Source organism: Halichoerus grypus, chromosome 14, assembly GCF_964656455.1.
Source record: "Halichoerus grypus chromosome 14, mHalGry1.hap1.1, whole genome shotgun sequence".
NCBI classification, from domain to species: Eukaryota; Metazoa; Chordata; class Mammalia; order Carnivora; family Phocidae; genus Halichoerus; species Halichoerus grypus.
In genome coordinates, this window is record NC_135725.1 from 45,014,360 (window position 1) to 45,036,630 (window position 22,271).

General features: G+C 38.5%; 1 protein-coding gene and 1 pseudogene across 2 annotated transcripts in view; both read left to right on the forward strand.

Annotated features, from left to right (window-relative positions):
* The window catches only part of ADAMTSL1 (ADAMTS like 1), a 904,085-nt gene that overhangs the window by 692,742 nt on the left and 189,072 nt on the right, over window positions 1-22,271 (forward strand). For both annotated transcript variants that reach the window (XM_078061266.1, XM_078061267.1), the window contains 4 exons: window positions 3,277-3,327; window positions 7,956-8,160; window positions 9,391-9,538; window positions 12,272-12,356. In XM_078061266.1, the coding sequence (XP_077917392.1) occupies window positions 3,277-3,327; window positions 7,956-8,160; window positions 9,391-9,538; window positions 12,272-12,356 (489 nt within the window). The remainder of the gene's footprint in view (window positions 1-3,276; window positions 3,328-7,955; window positions 8,161-9,390; window positions 9,539-12,271; window positions 12,357-22,271) is intronic.
* Window positions 4,539-4,696, forward strand: LOC118531025 (U4 spliceosomal RNA; annotated as a pseudogene).

The following is a 22,271-nucleotide window of genomic DNA, read 5'->3' on the forward strand; positions in this document are numbered from 1 at the left end:
ATAGACACATATATGAGCTACAAAAATGATTATATAGATTTATGAACACATGAATTTTCTTAGTATTGTGGTTCACATGGTATGTTCTACTTTGCATTGAATTTTCTTCAGTTGACATTATATTTGAATATTTTCTATGTCATTAAAGATGGCTCAAAGTCTTCATGTTTATGACTGCGTAATATTTCATTACATGAGCCTGTCTTAACATGGAAGCATTCTCCCAGCATTGGGTAGTTCATCAAGGGGTGTACTTTGAGAGGATGAAGTACTATGTCACTTATACCACGTGAGTCCAGAATGACCTCATCCTCATCTTCGCATTTTCCCACCACAATCCCTGATGTTGGGGAATCCAATGGTGTCAGGTCGCTGGCCAGTGTAAGAAGTGCATGAGGGATCAGAATAGTTAAGGCAATGAAGAATGCATGGTTTTACCCCAAACCAACTGTTTTTTACATCTTCTCTTGTGATCATTTTTTTTAATTATTTTTGCCTCCTTCACCACTTCCCACCTATCATGTCTGAATGCAAGCACATGCACATGCATGCACACACACACACACACGACCTAAACATGGGGAAGAGCTTCTTAAAGTCCCTGAATGGTATCCTTTTCATCATTCTTCAATATGTACACTTTGCCTAAGAAAAAGACCAAGTGTCTTAAAGGTAAGCAATAGGAAGTTACATTTAGGGCACAGTGCCTCCTACCCTTCTGTGACAGTGTAGTGAAAGGCCAGGGCCATGGCATGAACCCCTAGAGAGAGCAGAGCCCATGCACATGAGCATGCATTAACAAGACTGGACAGAGCGCCATTGTTTTGATATCTTTCTGTTTTCACAGGTGCCATAGAATGATTTTATGAGTCTTCACCATGACCCATGCCATAGAAAGACAAATATAGCTATAGTTTTGCTGAATCCAGGTTTAAAGCTCCTTGTGCAAACAAAAACACAATTTCTAAATCAGTCCAAAGCAAAACCCAACATCTTGAATTCTATATACACTCCCTTTTATTTCCCTTCTTCTAGCCTGTTTTCTTCAATATCATTGCCTCCATTTTAAATATCATCAGCTGATAAATCAATTGGCAGAGCTCTGTAACAGTTCGTTCTAATATTGAGGATAACAAATCATAGCTATAAAATTTTTCAGAAGAGAAGACAACAAACTGTTTTTCATTTAGAAGGTGGTTGTAGGCATGAGTAAAAATACTAGGGTTAGCTCAAATATAACTGCAAAGTCAATTTCAATGATTTCTTAATTAACTGCTATTAGATGTATATCCAAAGTTATTAGAAGAACTTTGGAAGGTTGGAATTCTTTAAAAATATAGCTCTTTGAAAAAGAAAATTCCCTTAATTACTAGACACAAGAATTATTGGAAAGAGATCACATGATTATAATAAAAGATAGGATCAGTCTTTTTCAGTTTGTCTGTCAGAAGAAGGCAGAAAAGAAGGGAAGTTTCTCTAACTTGGAGAAACAAGGAGAAAAGTTTAACATTAGCACTCATTCCATTTTTCTGTGAGAGCTGTGGGATTTTGACTTTCCTCAAAAGGCAGCATCCAGTTTCATGAATATTGTTATTTTATGGGAATGCCCATCCATACACAATGAAAATCTAGCCATGAAAATGAGTACAAAAACTTTAATCATACAGATAAATATAGAAAATTTAGTCACGTAAGATAAACAAGTAAATTAGTATGCCAACGGTTTTCTCTCTGGGAATAGAAATCTATCTTTCATAGCTTTGTTTCCCATTGTCTTTTAAATTTAATTTCTCTCATGTATCCTCGTACCTTTCAGTCATTTCTTCAGAAACTACCCTCTTTATCACTCCCTCTTATTTATGATGATCTCCAGTCAGTGCTGTTTTTATCTGTCTGATCCATAGTATACCGAGCTCACCCGTTTTACCCAAAAGCTTAGATTTGCTAGCCATCTAAAAAGAATATATTATGTCATGCTATATCAGAGAATGAGATTAAAACTGAAGCCTTTATTTATTTATTTATTTAAATATAAATATCAACATTTACATCAAATGTGGATATATAAATATACACCCATCCATCTCTCCCAGGGATACATAGAGAATACATGAGTTCCTTCCGTATTCAAAAGAGAGACTTCCTATTATCTGTCAGTTGCAAAATAAGTATCTTCTGCTCCTGCCCTACCATGTTCTGTACCAGGGTGACAGCTGTGTATTGAGCTCTCTCTGTCTCCCACTCTTGGTGGAGGGTCTTTTATAAGAGCCCTTTTATCTGAGACCAATTTGTCATAAGTCTTCCACAAGCCAGGGGACGCTGCAAGAAGATCTTGCCAATTGGAAGCTTTAGTTGAAATCAGTGAGGTAGTTTAGTGTAGTTTATTAGAGTCCGTGAGGCCTCTGGGGACTTCCACACAGCCTATAGTATCATCTCTTGTGAATCCATTCGCCATACACCCTACAAAGTCATTTCTTATGGCTCATTTAGGCTCTATCTCTGAATCTCACGAGTTTCCCAGGGCACTAGATATACTAACAACAGTCACGACCATCACAGCCACTGCTGTCATATCGGTTAACATAATATCACATTACTATAGACCACAAAAACAATTTTTCATTTCTTTTTATCTATTTTAACTGCCCTGCCTTTATTTTGGTAGGAAACTTGCTTTTGTTGCTAGTTGCCTACTATATTCGCTAGTTCTCCCTCCCTTTATAACAATAACCCAGGGACTGCTTTCTAGATATTTACTAAAATCTTTAGATATGCCACGAGAAGAAACCTATTTGCTAATGCACATGCCAGAGTTTTGTCGATCCCCAGGTACAGACTCTTACACAGAGCTCTCTCCTTCATCAGGAGTGAGACAGTAACTGTAATTGCTTGCTGAGCATCTGGAAGTAACATTAATAATGATGATGATAATGACCTCATAGGATGTATAATTTGGGGGATTAAAGAACATTTACAAGCTTATTGTGTCATAGTTAATGATGAGGTGCCAAGTTTTCTTGCCACCACCCTTCCCAGTGGTATTTCCTGCTTGGTCAGAGAACTAATTATAGTAAACGGTGCCCTTTCAAAGAACTTGCCCCATCCTCACGCATATGCTAGTATAAAGATACTGAACTGTTGTAGTGTTGTTTTCAGAGACAATTTATTAATGTTGTTTTGCATTTGTCTAACAAAATTTGTATAATGTAATCATTTAGTGTTTATTTTATTGTGTGTACCTTCTACTCAGAGGGTTGGCATTATTGTTCCTAACAGTGACGGATACAAGCAGATCATGCCTTATGACCTCTACCATCCCCTTCCTCGGTACGTAAATCAACCATCCTGATGCTAGAATTAGTAAATCAGCCTTCTGCTTCTTTTATATATCTATGTAGATGTAGATTGTGTGTTTTTCTGTAAAAGTAAGATGGTAGATAGTATATTTTGCAACCCATCGTGAGCTCTGCTTCTGGATAGTACTGGGCTGCTCAGACTCTAAGCTTGTCATTTAAGAACCGTTTTAAGATAGGATCTTATGACACTGAAGCGGACACAGTCATTGACTCTGATTAGATACAGTGTATGGGTTATGTTGTGTCTTTGTTTCACTCCCTTTGTCCTCTTCTGTTTCTCTGCAGTAGGACCCTAGGCATTAAAGCCCTGTTGCTAACTGTTAAGCAAACACAGCCTGAAGTATTATCACAGTACCGCAAATGTGGGATTCCAGATGTCGTACTACTCTGCAGAGGGGCTTTAAAGATCCTCTTTGTGTTCCAAAGAAATTATAATTGTGGACCAAAAGGCAATGTTTTCCCATCCTTATTGTTCAGAACATTTGGGGGACATTTTTTTTTTTTTCCAAAACATCCAATTCCATGTGCTGTGTTGCTTTTTTAAAGGACGGTCTTTTTTTTTTTTTTTTAACTAGAAAAAAAAATGAAAGTGAGGAACTGTTAAGGGAACTTGTTCTCTTTATTGATATATTCATACGAAAATTGGAGAGGCTGAAAAATATGCTAGCTCCTGAGTGTAGGATCTGCCACATTGGAAACAGCTCCCCAGGCAGCAGAAATTAGAATCGGGCTTGACGGAACCCCTGTGCTAGGAGACGCCTTTGCTCACTTGGACTCTAGGACGGGAGTCCTCTTTGCTCACTTGGACTCTAGGGCATCAGCTGCTATCTGGAACCCAGAGTTTCCATCAGATCGCAAATAGTGCAAATAACCCATGGTAGTTTTCTGAATCTCAAACTGAACAAAGCCTAGAAAATAATTTTATTCTGAACTGCAAAATAAAACAAAGTTTGATTGAAAATCTCCAAAAGCTTCATGAAATGGAATCCAAACAGGGGCCCTTGAGGTCATTGAGTTCAGCTCCCCAGAAATGCTTCCCTGTCCTACTCCTTCCGAGCAATCACACCCTTACACCCTACATTTATACACGTATGTGTTTACACAAATATACATATATGTGTATTTAGTGCATATGTATTCCCACATCGGTATACACACAGATATTTAGATTAATACATGTACAGCTTTGCACAGTGGCAGTATCATAGCCAATGAGGTTTATCCGAGGCACGATTATTGCTAATAGATTAATATATGTACACCAGCACAAGCTGTCATCCAGCCTCTACTTAAATACTTCCAGTGACTGGTAGAGAACTCAAGTTTCACCATCCTAATGGGAGCATGTAGAGAGGGGCATTGGATTTATACTCCATATAGCTGTTTGGGGGTATTTTTTAAGTTCTTCCACTAAGGGGTTACCTTATTAATCAGCTCCCTCCCACTTTTCTATGACTATATTGATAAAGGTGATAAATGACTTTAGGATGCTACCGATAGATCATTTTGCTGGCTTGATCCAGAACCAAACGTCTATAGTAAATGCTTCTTGAAAAAAGAAATGGAATGAAAATATAACAAGACTAATCTAACCGAACCAAGATTTCATTTGATTTCAGTTTTTGTATCTGTAGAATAAGTATCCACAGGACACACGTATCTGTTTGTGGGAAGGCCATATATTTTACAATAAAAGCAAAGTTGTATGTCAGGGTGAGCAACGTCAAGTTTATGTTTTTCTTGTCATAGCACTCCTAAGTTTCTTTCATATCTATGATCTCTCTTATTTATATTTCTCTGGTATGACTAATGCCTGTCTTAGGTTAAACTTCATTTCTTATACATCTGATTTCCCCCAAATGCCAAAAGCCCAGTATTCTCAATGATAGATTGAAATGAGCCTCCTTAATGTTATCCTTAATGTTATGCAATGTACACATTGGCCTGTCCGTGCATCACAATGGAAAAGGGCAATCGCAAATAAACAGACTGTATTTCATACTCCTTGCACTTCTGTTACTGAGCTAATTCTAGAGTTAGATATTCTGCTTAATTGGTAAAATCTTAGTAAATGGAAGAATTTCTGCAAATATGTTTTTACAAGAAGACTCGAGTCTCAAAAATGACCCAAAGTTAAGAACTGAGGCTCAAAAATGATTCTCAAATGGCAGCTACATTCTGATCAAGGCAGAAGGCTTTACATATTGATTATTTAAATAGGTTTTAGACCACAAGTGTAGATACAAAGCCCAGTTAATGAATTTTTAGATTTTTTTTCTTGCTTTCAGTCTTTGGAACACATACGTGAACTTAATAGAAGAATGGAGTCTTATTAATTCATAATTAAAATATACAAATTTTCCACATCACTCTTAGTTTTGAGAATTTCTTAAACACACTACATGTTTAAAAAATTAAAGGCCATTGGAGTTAAAATATGTGATATATGAACTCATTTTTTATTCTTCCAGGAGAGGAATCTTGGATATGTGCTTTTTTCCCGCTCCCCACCCCCCCACCAAGCACTTACATGGTCCTTGTTTTAAGATATTCTAACTGATGCCTTCTCTCAGCTTTTATTATACTTTCTTTGAAGCACTCAGACATGTTTTGCCTTGAAATTCCACATAACCCTATTATTATGTCAGGATTCACACAATAATTTTTCACATATAGAACTATAGTTGGATGGTAAGATGGATCCATACTAAAAATTCTTAGAATAATATTAGCATCATTTGTCTTTCCGTGATCACTGACACTGAAAAGGATACTTATTACTGTTTGTGAAATTACGCTATGGGTCAGGTCCAAATGTTGAGACAGAAATTAATCACTCTGTCTTTAGACGGGTCAAGTTTAGGTACGTTAGAGTACCAATTAGGAAGTGTGCTCTTTTTATGGCATCTTAATGTTCTAAGAGATTAAATGTACATTCAAAAACATAGTCCCACTTCACTGTCAGATCAAATCTAACATGAATGTGTACTTATATATTCAGTCCGATTTCATTGGGAATCAGACCCATTATCCATATCCAGAGGGAAGCTCTCCAGGTATTTACATGGAGATAAATGAGAATTGGTCTTACCTTTTGGAAGAGAGGCCCTCTACAGAGCTGCTTCGTTCTCTTGAAAGGGCTCAGCAAGTCTCCTAAGGGCTAAACAGAGGGCCTCAGTTTCCCCCTAATAGCATTTTCTTTTGTCTCTCCCGGGGAAATATGCATAGGAAAATATTGTACTTGGCAGCATGTTTAAGCTGTTGGTAGTAGAGAGAACAGTTGTTGCCTAGACTCAAACAGTGCAGAGAAGATGTGGAGGAAAATCCTCTGTTAACTGGGAAACACACAGTATCCAGGCTCAGGCAGAAGAGAAGTCAGGTTCCCAATATACATGAAACCCTACTTATGGAATAATTGATGTCTCCACGATATGCCCGTGCAATATATTTACATTTAACTTTTCAAGTAGATCAACTTGGTGACATTTAGTTTATCTCTCATTAAAATTATCTCTCTCCTAATTCTAAGAGAAATCTTAAAGTTCCTTTGCATTCCTCATCCACAAGCAGAATATATGCAAGAAAGACAAGCTCAGTCCCAATATTTCTATTTTTAAAAATTCTACATTCTCTAAATCTGCAGGAGGAGAGAAAAGAATCAGGCAAAGATATCTCTCTGCATCTGGTCCCAAATGCTTCAGAGCTGTGTAGAGATCTAAAAAACCCGATGGAATTCTCTTAAATGTTATTGATAATATTATAATTTTCTCCCTTACGTAACTGTATCTTTAGATTCCATTGCCATCGGCCTTCCAACCAAAACCAAACTTTCTTCACAATCCCAATAGTTCTTTATCAGGGGAAAGCTGACTGCCAGTATCCCTCATCAGTTAGGGAATGAGAAGATAATGCCTCACATTATTACTTTTGCTCCTTAGTGTAATGATGGCCTAGTTTGAACATCAGAATTGTGCTACACCCATGTAGTCCCAAAGCTGATGATTGTAGAAACAGGGGAGAGGGAATGAATGTTTGGTTTACCTTGATCATTCATGAGCTTCTCATGTAAAAGTATCCAGAAGCTAAGTGATAAAGTATTGCATTGAAAATAGAAAGTATCGGCTCAGGTGCAAACTATTAGCATTAAGTGAGTAATCAGTTTTAATCTTGACAAAGATATTTAATGGGATTTAGTAAATATATATATATATAACATAGATACAGGATATATATTTACAAAGTATGAAATAATATAAATATTATACACAGAATATATATTCAAACTATAGGGAGAGGGACTGAATAGCCCTCTTTGGAGTAGGTTACAGACAGCACGGATAGCCCTGTGGACAGCTCTCCAAACAGTAATATCTTACATTTGCTTAGAGCTTCAAGGTTTCCAGAGCACTTTTGCCAACATTGAATCTTTCGCTCTCACTCAGCAGATTTTAGGCACTAGACGGCTTTCGGATCTCTTGACTGTAGCCTCTCAGAACCCGATCGCCGCAATAGGCACTGGGAACGGGGTTGGTCGGAAAGGTCACTGAGGAGGTTTGGCAATGTGCATGTCCGCCCTGATGACTCCCCTTGCTTCTGTAGGTGGGAGGCCACCCCGTGGACCGCGTGCTCCTCCTCGTGTGGGGGGGGCATCCAGAGCCGGGCAGTTTCCTGTGTGGAGGAGGACATCCAGGGGCATGTCACCTCAGTGGAAGAGTGGAAATGCATGTACACCCCTAAGATGCCCATCGTGCAGCCCTGCAACATTTTTGACTGTCCTAAATGGCTGGCACAGGAGTGGTCTCCGGTAACTGTGCCCTCTTTCTTTGTTCATTAGGAGAGTAAGTCCACTCTTCCCTCTCATCATCATGACCCCACCGGCTACCCTGTGCAGCTCCCCACTTCTCTTGAGGTGTACCGGGTTAGCTCCTGATGTAGGCACGCCCCAAATCCAGCATAGCCAAAAGTAAATGAGTAAATACGCATAACTTGAAGTTACTTCGAGAAGCCTCTATCACTCATAACATTCCCTCAAGTGGCAAAGAGAGGCAAGTGTCTGTCAAGAGTCATTGAGGCCAAATGACAGATCCTGAATGTCCAGAAGCTGCTCTGATGATAGAGCTCAGTAGACCACGGTTTGGTTTTATTTTTTATTTCTTATACTTTGTCTACATCCAAAAAGGGTTTGAGTAGATTCCAATTAAAACTATCTGTATTATTCACTGGAAAAAAAAATATGAAATGGAAATGGCAAAATAATTAGAATGAGGATGAAGTAGGATAATTAAAAGCAGAACATTCTAGAACGTTAGGAAAACTGTTGCAGCAGCTTAAAGAATATGTTACTTGGGGTTTCCTGGCTGCTACTGCAAAAGGTTTGAAATGGCAAAAGAGATAGAAAGATGAGGAGGTAAGCCACTGTGCCCCGAGCCACAGAGACGGCAAAAGACTTCTCACTTCACTATGTGGCTTTGGGGCAGCAGGATCAGAGCTGTGACGTTTCTCTCCATCTAGACTTGCTCCCTGGCGTCTAGAAGCCCTGGAGGTGCCGTCTACATCTGGCCGTTGAATCAACTCCCTGAAACATTTTTGACCATGTCAGTATAATCAATTGGATCAGCCATGCTGCAATATAAAATTACTATGATGGCAGTTTGCAAAGTGTTAATGTCTATGTGGGAGCTAGCAAAGTGACTAAATACAATTAAAATGCAGTGTTAGTGATCAAAAATGAGCACACTCTACAGTTTCTTTTCTCCTTCTTTTCGCTGCTTGGTTTGGGACTTGGCACGCAGTGGGTGCTTAAGGAATGTTGCCTAACTAATCTAAATCTGAGAAACTGAAAGTGATTTAATTTTCAGCCAGCTTCACCCTAAATAGCCAAATAGAACAAAGACTCCATGAATGGTAAGAAATGGTACAAATCCACCGGGAGTCCTTATCTAAAAGCAGCCCTTTAAAGAGTCTCAGGTGAGAAACGAGGCAAAGTAAACAAGGCTTTGCTATGAGTCTCCTCTCTCTTGCATTCTCCTTCCAGTGCACGGTGACATGTGGCCAGGGCCTCAGGTATCGGGTGGTCCTCTGCATCGACCATCGTGGAATGCACACAGGAGGTTGTAGCCCCAAAACGAAGCCCCACATAAAAGAGGAATGTGTCATACCCACTCCCTGCTATAAACCCAAAGGTAACTCAACAGGTGCCCTGTTACCAGTCTTTTCATTGTTATGTGTCTTCGGGGACTGTTTGAAACTCCTTGGGATATTTTTAAATATCCCGAGTGTTCTTAGTAACTCTTTTGTGTAGCTTAGACTCTACTAAGCAGACTTAACTCTTTCTAAAAATCTTTCCACTCCTTTTGCTTGCAAATTATTCTTAAGTACTACATATTTACATAATTCTCTCCTGGATCGTAAAGCTGTTTGAAGACTGTTGCTGAAAAGTATCAGCTACATCTGCTTAAAAGGAGATATTATAGATATGTTGGAGAAATACGTGTGTGATTTACTAGTCACATTTCTTGCTGTTAAAAATAATGCAGTGAATCCAAGAGTGTCTACTTTGGGAAGCATCAAGTACATTAGGAGGCTTCATACTTCAAATTGCTGAAACAGAAAGGCGTTGCTTCTTATATTGAAAATTAAAACATTAATACGAGACTAGATTCCAGAATCATAATTTGAAATGGAAATCTGAAATAAATCAGAATTTAACAGATACTGCAAATAATTTATAAAAAGCGAATTTTAGAAAATTTCTACTGAGTGAGGAAGATTTATTATAATTATACAGGGTCTCTCAGATTGGCATGCATGTTAACTGGACTTCTTTGCTGATATTGCTATCATCCATGTCAAGGAACTAGAAAATGCCAAAGTCACAAGCCAATCAGAAGTAGAGAACTCCTTATTATAAGCTATCCTATTATCAATATTAAATATGATTCCCTTTTGCTTCTTTTTTTAATTATGTTGTCAGCCACTGTATAGTACATAGTCCCTGATACAGTGTTCAGTGATTCATTAGTTAAGTATAATACCCAGTGCTCATCACAGCACATGCCCTCTTCAATACCCATCACCCTGTTACCCCCTCCTCTCACCCTCCCCCCCCCGAAACCCCCCGATTGTTTCTCGGGGTCCATAGTCTCTCATGGTTCATCTCCCTCTCTGATTTCTCCCCCTTTGGATTTCCTCCCTTCCCTTTGCTTCTTAATTTATTTCTCTAACCATTACATTTCTCGGAAAATCAGCCACAGTGTAGCTCTTTATTTACTATAGGTTGCCCTTGGTGGGAGTGAATGGTGTCATGAAATCTAAATGATATAATGGAAATAAAAACAAAAATACCCAAAACCCTGATACATTGTAATAAATGCGTCTCTCTCTCTCTCTCTGAGACTCAGTGTCCTCATCTGTAAAATGGGGCTAATAATAGTAACTACCTCAGAGATCATGTGAGTATTACATGAGAAATAGTGCAGACAGGGTGCTCAGCTCACTGCCTGGAATATAGTCAGTTCTCCACACATGTGATCTTCAACTCCTGACTATCATCAGCATCCTCAGATGCGGGAGGAAGAGGCCACCAGTACCTCTGACAGGATCCGCTTCAAATAGACAATAAAGTATCGCAGGCCTAATAGTACCAGCTGAACACTTCCTCACTGAAACAGAAATGGCTCACCCTGTCAGATATGGCGAGGTTGACTGAGTCACTTAGTCGGGAGACGTGGGCTAGCTGTAAAATGATGTTTGTGTGGGTACCATGTCACCGTGTTTAAGTGTTAGCAGATCCTTCTGGCCTTAGCAGTATTACGTTTCTCACTCGCTTTGTTTTCTGACTAAAAGAAAAGAAGTGATGCCCCTAACTTAAAATAGTCAATTATTTATTAGCTCTGTCTTTACCAAGCCACTTTGGAGAAAGAAAAGCAGTTTGTGGTTAACTATCAAGAATAAAATCTGGATTTTCACAACTAAGTAGTGAGTCTGGCTCTCTAAACATCATTAAAATGCCATATAATTCTATGGTGTATGCATATAGAGACATATTTCTTTCATCTTTACAATTATATGTCATAAAATGGTGATAGAGCTTCACTGGCCCATACTATAAAGGCAAATATGCCTATAAATGACCCTAATAAATGTGTCAAAATGGGAATCTTGGCACTTACTTCTGTAGGAGCAGTTAGAACCTCTGTCTTTCTTTTTCTCCTTCACAGTTTTTTTTTTTTTTTTTTTTCCAGGAAGCAGTTAGGAAGCTTGTCCTGAATTGTGTGGCCAAAAGCTAGATAAATAGGTGACGCAGTCAAATTATGGGTTATGGACCCTCCATTGCTCATATTCCGACTGTCCGTGAGCCCTGGGGTGGTGCGGAATGAGTCAGAGATCTAAAGCAGTGTTTTGTGAATTTCAGAGTGGCAGTTTTGTTTGTTTGTGACAATATGGCGTAGATCACACTTCACCCAAAGGAAAAAAGAAAAACATGTCAGAATTTATTAAAGGATTACAGTATAATTTATTGCACTTCATGTTTGTCTTAAAAGATAAATATTGTTCTATCTTTTTAACAGGAAATAGTGAAGAGATACTTTGATGACTCTTCATATACATGTCAAGCCAGTGTTCCTAGAGTTACGACTTTCATAATAAAAAAACTCTCCTTTGCTCTTCCACGTAATAAAAGGGAAACATAGAAACTAGTAGACTGGTATCACTAAACATTTTAAAATATTCTTTTTTCTTGATATAACCATCATCAGAAGCAGAAATTTACCTAAAAACTTATCATTTGTGGTTATCAACATGGTTTCTAGGTAGTGCAAAATCAGGAACTGGTGAGGAGATTAAAGAATTTCCCTAAAATTCCAAATTGGTTCTAACCTCTTCTCTTTTATATGCATGCACTTAATTCTCAGAGAAGCTTCCAGTAGAGGCCAAGCTTCCATGGTACAAACAAGCTCAAGAGCTAGAAGAAGGAGCCGCTGTGTCAGAAGAGCCCTCGTAAGTTTTATTTATTTTTTTTAATTTTTTATTGTTATGTTAATCACCATACATTACATCATTAGTTTTTGATATAGTGTTCCATGATTCATTGTTTCTGCATAACACCCAGTGCTCCATGCAGAACGTGCCCTCTTTAATATCCATCACCAGGCTAACCCATCCTCCCACCCCCCTCCCCTCTAGAACCCTCAGTTTGTTTTTCAGAGTCCATCATCTCTCATGGTTCGTCTCCCCCTCTGATTTCCCCCACTTCATTCTTCCCCCCCACCGCTATCATCATCTTCTTCTTTTTTTTTTTCTTAACATATATTGCATTATTTGTTTCAGAGGTAGAGATCTGTGATTCAACAGTCTTGCACAATTCACAGTGCTCACCATAGCACATACCCTCCCCAATGTCTATAACCCAGCCACCCCATCCCTCCCACCCCCCACCACTCCAGCAACCCTCAGTTTGTTTCCTGAGATGAAGAATTCCTCATATCAGTGAGGTCATATGATACATGTCTTTCTCTGATTGACTTATTTTGCTCAGCATAACACCCTCCAGTTCCATCCACGTCATTGCAAATGGCAAGATCTCATTCCTTTTGATGGCTGCATAATATTCCATTGTATATATATACCACATCTTCTTTATCCATTCATCTGTTGATGGACATCTTGGCTCTTTCCACAGTTTGGCTATTGTGGACAATCCTGCTATAAACATCGGGGTGCACATACCCCTTCGGATCCCTACAGTTGTATCTTTGGGGTAAATACCCAGTAGTGCAATTGCTGGATCGTATGGTAGCTCTATTTTCAACATTTTGAGGAACGTCCACACTGTTTTCCAGAGTGGTTGCACCAGCTTGCCTTCCCACCAACAGTGTAGGAAGGTTCCCCTTCCTCCGCATCCCCGCCAACATCTGTCGTTTCCTGACTTGTTAATTTTAGCCATTCTGACTGGTGTGAGGTGGTATCTCATTGAGGTTTTGATTTGGATTTCCCTGATGCCAAGTGATGTTGAGCACTTTTTCATGTGTGAGCCCTCGTAAGTTTTAAAACCACAAGATGTTTTGCTTTTGAAACTGACTGGTTTTAAGAACGTAGTGTCTCACTGAATGTGGCTTCCCTGGGTTTTGAATCAGGTGTAATCCTCTTGCCAAGGGTCAAAATGAGCCTTTGGGGCTCTCACATTGGAGATTTATCAGTTCCCAAGTGTTTCTCAAAACACGTGATTGCATTTTTGCTCTCTAAATACTTTTCAGTTTTGAAGTAAGAAAATGAAGGGGGAGCGTCTCCCCCTCTTCTCCAAAATCTGACCTCCTCTTTTCTAAGAGGCGAAAGGTGAGAAGGCCCAGGCTCCCTCTGATGATGTAACATAGATTTGATGTGAAAGTCTGGGCAGCTTTTCACATTCCTTATATCCCGGCTTTGCAGTATAGCCACTCACAAAAAGTAAAGCGTAGATAAAATATATCTGCGGGCAAAGGAAGTATATTAGCTTTTCTTCTCCCTTTCTTGCTGCAATTGAGATCAAATGGATACCAATCTTTGCCCCACTTGATCACGGTCCCTTACCTGCTTAGTTTTATCAAGGCCATGAAATTTGCAAGACTACCAGGCATGGATTTTTCAGATGCTTCAAAAGAGGAAACAAGGAAGAAAGACAAACATTGATTGATTGATTGATTGATTGATTAGTAACTATATATCAATTGTACTAGTTATGTATATCTGTTGCATCATTTTTAAAAATAAGGGAAAGCACTTTAATGATCAGTTTCATTTATGATCAAAGCAGTTTCTCAGAGTGAAGATTTTCTGGATTAATTTATTTAATATAAGCCCTATGCTCTGTGCTCTGCATTGGTGCATAAGACATGTTACTCACCCTCCAGGAGCTCAGAGTATAGCATGTAAGATATGAAATGGTCTCCAAATTCAACCCGTAGTTTAAATTTCATCAGAGATATAAATTAACAATGTAATCTATATATTCAAAAGCAACTTAGAATTTTCTCAGATCCATCCTGTTTGGATCTAAATCTGATATGGTGTGCCAGACCACAAATTGTGTCCCCGAATCACACCTTCAACAGCAAAAGATTGAAAAAGAATTTCAAAATCCAGATTGGTACGACCAAAGTTCATTTGTAAAGAAATGCAATTTGTTTTTCAGTCACTTGGTTTCACATTAGGCAATGCATTTCTTTCTTTTTTTTTTTTTAAATTCTAGAATGAGTATTTTTTTTAATTTTTTTATTGTTATGTTAATCCCCATACATTACATCATTAGTTTTAGATACAGTGTTCCATGATTCATTGTTTGTGCATAACACCCAGTGCTCCATGCAGAACGTGCCCTCCTCAATACCCATCACCAGGCTAACCCATCCTCCCACCCGGCAATGCATTTCTGACTTAAAAGGACAATAAGCAAAACCTACATTATTTTTGTACTATGAAGTTACTACAGCACCTTTTTCTACTTTTTGAAAAAAGGACTTTAAAAAAAAAGCCATTAACCACCACAGAACTTTGGAGGAAAGTCAGTGTTTAAAGATCACAGTGCAACCTTTACATGAATATATGAAGGCTTAAAGCTTTTTGTTTCTCTCCTGCTAGTACCTGGCTGGACAGGCCTCCTTGCTGCTAGAAAGGAAGTAAGCAGTTTATTTTGGAGGGGGATTAGCTCTTTATCCACTAAGGTCCCATTTAAGGCACAGAAAGATGCCGTGTAATTGGAGCTAGTTGTTCCTTATACGTATTCTTAGGTTAGATACATTTAAAACCAGACATGTATTATTCTACTTAAATAAGCTCTGCTCTCCTGTACACAATATTTTGTCATTTGGTCTAAAGCATAATCCTATATACAGTATCGCATTATAACCGATGCTAAATCATATAATAAAGTTGAAATTAAATCCAAACATCTTACATCAATAACTTAACATCTTTCCCATTATTAGATACCTCTCAAATGAAAGTATTAAGTGGAGTTTAATGCCCCTGCAGAAAGATTACATAGACCCTTGTCAACCATGTTTTGTAACGAGCGTTTTCCACTAAAGGTCTGATTAAGATGCATTATGTTTAACTTTAATCTTAATAAAATCCCTAAAGTAGTTAACCACATAGTTTTCACCATTGAAACTATAGCCATATATTAGATTATTAAATTTTACTCTTGGTATAATGGAATTGCCATCTTGGCATGATTAATCTGAATTGAAGTAGATTGTAATTGGAGCGCTGGTGCCAGGTAAAGGAAATGTATACTAATATGCTCAGAACAATAATTACTTTTATACCAAAATGAAATAAGTGACAGCTGTAGAATAATGTAATGAAAGGTATATGGTTTCCACATCTTAATGCACTTTACATGTTTAGCGCACTGAACCCTAGGAAAGGTCCTACATGTCACATTATTTTTTTATTGATTTTGAATTTAAAAAACATAATTTTGCATGGTCTTAATTCTTTCTTTTTTAAACCACATAGACTAGTTTCTAAATGTATGCAGCAACCTATAATTACTCTCCATAGTATAATGAAAAAATGATATACTGTCAGCAAGTCCTTCCTTACCCCCCACCAAAGAGACTCACATTGCTTAAATTAAATAGTAATGTTTAGAAGCTGTGGCCATCACTTCTGAGCTGCTCGGAGAAGCACGAATCATGGTCTAGAACTATTATCTCTCACTTTGGCTCCAGCTAATAGAGTTCTGCAGTAAAAACGGTAAATATCATTTATTTCTCCTGATGTAAAATAAAAATACTATCACCAGCCTGTCTCATTAAACAATATAGGAAAACCAGTAGCTTAAAATCTTTAGCATATGGAGATACTGTCATTGAATATTAGATGCTTGTGATAACCCCAAAATGAAAAAAAATAATAATAATTGATTAGCACTCTGGCCAGATATGTTGGAAAGTAACCACTCTAAGGTATGTTTAGAAAAAAAACTCTGATTAAAAAGTAAACACTGAACTTCCAAGAAATAGCTAAAACTTTATAGAACAGAAGCGTGTACCGGTATGGTTGTTCCACCGAGCCAAATGCCATGCAGAAGATACACATGCAGATATCAGCCACATAGAATACCCGAAATAGGGTGCATGAGTGGCTTGGTTAAGCCGCTGACTTCGGCTCAGGTCATGATCCCAGGGTCCTGGGATCGAGTCCCTCATTGAGCTCCCTGCTCACTGGGGAGTCTGTCTTCTCCCTCTCCCTCTGCCCCTCCCCCCCTGCTTGTGCACTCTCTCTCTCTCTCTCTCTCTCTCACTCTCTCTCTAATAAATAATATCTTTAAATAATAAAATCTTTTTAAAAATCAAAATAAATATATATATACATAAATAAATATAAATAAAACCTATTAAAAAGAATACCTGAAATAAGTATCGCGATTAGGTCACGTTATGGTAATGCCCTTAATATATTGAATTCATTGTATAAAGCTGCAGCTTTGTTCAGAAATACTTTTAGACGTTGACTGTTTTTTTTTCTAGCAACAGACGGGTTTATTTATGATGTATTTGATTCATACGGTGCAAAGGTAGGAATATTGTGGTGAATATCTTTTCATAATATTAAAAAAGTATTTCCTAGCCTTCTTGGGAGAGTCATACCCTCTAAATTGATTTTTCACTAGTGGCCATGGTTTGTCTTGACACAGGCGCATGTTTGGTTTTTTTGGTTTTTTTTTTTTTTATGTTATGTTAATCACCATACATTACATCATTAGTTTTTGATGTAGTGTTCCATGATTCATTGTTTGCGTATAACACCCAGTGCTCCATGCAGTACGTGCCCTCTTTAATACCCATCACCAGGCCAACCCATCCCTCCTCCCCCCTCCCCTCTAGAACCCTCAGTTTGTTTCTCAGAGTCCATAGTCTCTCATGGTTCGTCTCCCCCTTTGATTCCCCCCCTTCATTTTTCCCCTCTTACTATCTTCTTCTTCTTCTTTTTTTTTTTTTTAACATACAATGTATTATTTGTTTCAGAGGTACAGGTTTGTGATTCAACAGTCTTACACAATTCACAGCGCTCACCATAGCACATACCCTCCCCAATGTCTATCACCCAGCCACCCCATCCCTCCCACCCCCCACCACTCCAGCAACCCTCAGTTTGTTTCCTGAGATTAAGAATTCCTCGTATCAGTGAGATCATGTTTTTATCAGATTTTTCTGACAACCCGCAGCAAGAATATTTAAGCAAGGTATTTTTGTCTCTCCTCATTGAACAGGACAGTGTGAACAAGATCCAGCCCTGAACCGAGACTAAGTCATGTGGGGCTTTAGCCAGGAAAGCTGATCAAGCACAGACAATCTTATAAATAAATACAGTAAGGTGAACTTGCCTCTGAGGATGCTGCCTAAGGAGTCCATAGAAATCCATGCTACTCAATTAACACAGAAGGAATTATGGTTAGAGACGGACTTCTAAAAATAATAAGATTCTGGTCTGAGTTGCATTCTTGTGAGGCTAAGAGCCGTGCCATTCCAGCACTAGAAAGGGGCAGCTGGAATGAGGGAATTCTCTTTTGCTGTTATGTGAAGTGCATCTTTTTAAATTTGCCTCCAGCTATGAAAGTATCATTTAGGATTCATCACTTATTTTTTTTAGATTTCATAAGTTATTATTTTTCTTTTATCGTTTTCTTTTATTTTTTACAGTGTTATGTTAGTTTCAGGTATACAACATAGCGATTCAGCACTTCCATGCATCACCCGGTGCTCATCACCTTCATCCACATCACCTATTTCACCCATTCCTCCCACCCACCTCCCCACTGGTAACCAGCAGTTTGTTCTCTATAATTAAGAGTCTGTTTCTTGATTTGTCTAGGATTTAAATGTCAGATTGAGTCCAGCTGGTTGCTTCCACTGACAAATATATGGGGAATAGATTTCTAGGTGTTTTTTAAGCCCTCAGAATCTCACTCTTACTTGCTGAGGGATCAGAACTACAATGTGGTAGTATAATTGTCTTCATTAATCAGGTAGAAGCTAAATACATTACTGACTTGATTTCCCGTCTCCTATATTTAACTCACTTTGTGGAGTTATATGCAGAAACATGACAAGCATCTGAGGCCAAGTACACACAGCAACCACTTTGACAGCTTCATTTCTTGAACAAAAATGATTCTGTGGTGTCCTGTAGGACGTGTGAAGGCAGCGCATCTGCTGTTGCTGTACAGGAAGTTAATCAGCTGCCCTTCTAACGAGCCTGATCCAACTTGGAATAGGAAGGCAATTGTTCACTTCCTTAACTCCTTCAGGCCACTAACAGGCCACTCAGTGCTCTGGAAGGTGTCATCTGTTAAGGGCGGCATAAGAAAAAGCTATGGCCTAGATGCTCCAGATGCTCTGCCTTTCTCTTTTTAGACTTTCTGCCCTCTGAATCAAGTCATCCCAGAAAGAGGGAGGGAGGACTAATTGGGTACCTAAGGAAGCCAATTTCCTCCCGGATTTATTTCAGTTGCCAGGAGTTCTGCTTGGATGGCTCTGAGCAAGCAACAGGAAGCGGGTGATTACTTTGGACACTAGGTGACCAACACCACCATTTTAACCAGCCAACCCTCCTGCACACATTGGCACGTCCCGGGTGGAGAGCCTTCACAGTGCCATCCTCTCAAGAGCAGGATTGGGTGGTCCTCTATGCCTTGATCTTGCCCTTAAAAAATCTTGGGTTATCTCATCGGATTTTCAGTTAACAGCTTTATTGTATGGTTAAGAAAACATTTTTGTGCTTCAACACAATAGTCAGGCCTTAAATGTATTGCCATAAATAACCTCGGTGTAAACCATTTTTTAAAAAAAGGAAGAAGAAAAAGGAAAACAAGGAGGCCAAAGGCAGCGGTAATATCTGGATGCCAGATGGCATCAGCTTAGTGATGGGGCTGATTCAATAAGAAGCGAAGGGAAATTCCTGTCATGCATCTGTGTGAACAGAACCCACAAGGAATTAGATACAGAAAGAAAAGCCAATAAGAGTCGCCATGGTGATCCTGGAGTCATTAAATGCCTTGTTTACCTTGTTGGAAATAGTATTTAAATATATAATATTTAAGCACATGTTTACATTAGTCCATATTTATATCCAGTAAAGTTGTCTGAGAATGTGGATGGCTTAACTCACTGGTTAAGAATGTGAATTCATATTTTTTTTAAAAAGTGGCTAGAAATGTTAATTGTGTGACATGTGTTTTTATATTTTCCCCCAAAGAATATTCAAGGAATCAAACATTAGTAATGGATCCAGATACTTTTGCTGTTTATATCCTCAATACAAGGTGCCTGAATTATTTTCTCTTCATGAATCTCAGGCCACAGAAAATAAAAGGAATATCTCATATATACATCTATTTCTTAAGAATCAAAAGTCATCTCATCTAAGATCAAGCAGTTTAAATACTATCTATAGATCATTAAACTGACATAAGGAATGTTCAAGCAGAATAGGGTTGAGCGTTAGAATTACAGGATGAAAAAAACCCAAAAGCATTCAGTTTTGAGAATTGGCACATCGCAGCGCTAAAGCCCTATACTGGCCAGACTGAATCAGCCCTTCCCCCACAATAGTCATGACCTCGCTCACTTTCAACTCCTTCCTTTCTGTCTTCCTTCCCATCTACCCAAATCATTCTCTTCCATCATATCCTCTGCAACAGCATGCTTAATAAAAGTTCTCTGACTGATTATGTATGTTAGATGACTGTGGAAAGTCCATAGACCTGCTAAATTGTTCACATCTCCTAATGAAAGAAGCTAAATTTGCTCATAAGTCACGTGCTCTGTGCCAAGCTTTGTGCCAGTTGCAAATACTGTAAAAATAAACCCAGTAGTCCTTGCCTTCAAGGAACCTTGAGTGTGTTATCACGGGAATAATAGGATTGTGTCCAAAGTGCTGAATATTGGTCATTTATCCACAGATTGAACAAATGAGCTAGCTGTATTTTAAAAATGCAATTTGATGTTTCGGTATGCACAGCGTGATAGTGTTATGGATTTAAAAGAAGTATAGAAGAATTATTTACTGAATTCCCAAATTTTCTCCACCACCATATGTTCCTCTGAATTAAAATATTAGCATAGTTAAGCTAGGACGTGGTAATTCACAAATTTGAGCATAAATGAGAGAAGAATGCAATATACATGGAAAGAATTTGGGGGATGTTGATACGAACTGATGTTCGGCAGATTGTGATAGCACTTATTTGAATCTTTCACTCCAAAACCAGTACTTGAGGAAGGATTATTGGATGTTTCACATAGCCAATGACCAGGTATTTTGTATCAGTATATGTACTTCAGCAATCCTTACCTGTATGTTGAGAACAGGCTGCAGAAACCATAGGTAATTTCCTAAAATATAAATTTTTTTCGATACACCATGCTGCCAACTATGTGAGTTGGTGAGGGGTAAGCCTGTGTGTTTGTGTGCTCAAACAAGGACACAGCCCTGCTGGGATCAAAGTAAAAAGCAGTTTAGTTATTGATCAGACTTCCATGCAGGGCAGCAACCTGCACCAGCTGTGGTGAAATGTGGGCTCTAGTGACAGATTAGCCTGGTGTTCATCTTGGATCCACCACTAGCAACCCTGGGAAAGTCACTTAACCTTTTGGCTGCAGTTTCCTCATTTGCGAAATGAGCATAATAACAGTACCTACAACATAGGGTTATTACAAAGATTAAGTTCGTACCTATAAAGTACCCGGTATGCGGGAAGGTCTGTATACATGTTAACTGGGGTGATGATTGGACCTTTTCCAGCATCATGCATCTTCCTAGGGAAGCTTTAAGGGAATAAAAACATATAATAATCACTTATATATATATGGAGAAATTGAGGCAGATGTTGTATCTACTGGTATGTGAGAGAAAAGTACAATTCAACCCAAAATTCAGCCAGTGGTGCCCGGACTGACACCACCATCTTGCCTCTCTTCTGTACTTCAGAGCCTTTTCCAGATTCACTTGTAAGCATCACACTTTGAATGGAGCCCACAGTTTATTCTAAAGGACGAAGCTTAGTTACCTTTATTTGAATAAAAAGGGACCTATAGGGAATTGCAAAAATTAATAAGGAAGTTTAGAAAATGTTGGGGTAGAAAAGCATCCTCTCTCAACTCTGGGTTAAATACAGTTGATCCCCATAGATTCCTCCCAACGCGCACCGAGACAGAAAAATCAGTAACAAACTCAATAGAGCAGACAGAGCCATTTTTATGTAGTCATTAGAAAAGCCTTTATTGCAAACCAAGAAGTTCTAAATTTGTCAGCCCCTCCCAATATCTCCACTTATTGCTCATTCTGTAGCTACTTTGAGAAAGCTAAATCTGAACTATTGCTCAGCTGAGCCCCAGAGAGTGACAAAGACAAATTAATGGGATCCGTGTGTGCCAAAATAAAGTATGGACCCTGTCACCACCAATATATGTTAAGTCCATTAAGGTCATTTTTAATGAACTGAACTTTTCATTGGAAAGCTTTGCCAAACTTGTTGAATTAAAGGAAAGAAACCTTTACAAAATTGCAAAATAAACCAATTTCACTCCATGGGAAGAAAAAAAAAACGGTTCATGGAAAGTATTCTGAGTTTACAATATTTTAGATTTTTATCAAAATCAGGGAAAATGATATGCATTAAAAACTCCATTCAGGTATTGAGAACTACAAATGCACTAATAGCATTGTAAGCTATAATGGCATGTGAGTCCCTGGGATGTGGCTTTTTAAATAATCAGACTAGCCTCAAGGAAAAATCCAACTTGTAAATTATGTTCTGTGTGCATAGGTCTGAAAAGCAATAGGAGAGGAAGATCTGAGGAGGGAAATCAAGAGTTCCATTTTGGGCATTTTTGGTTGGAGATGCCTTTGTTTTTTTGGTTTGTTTTG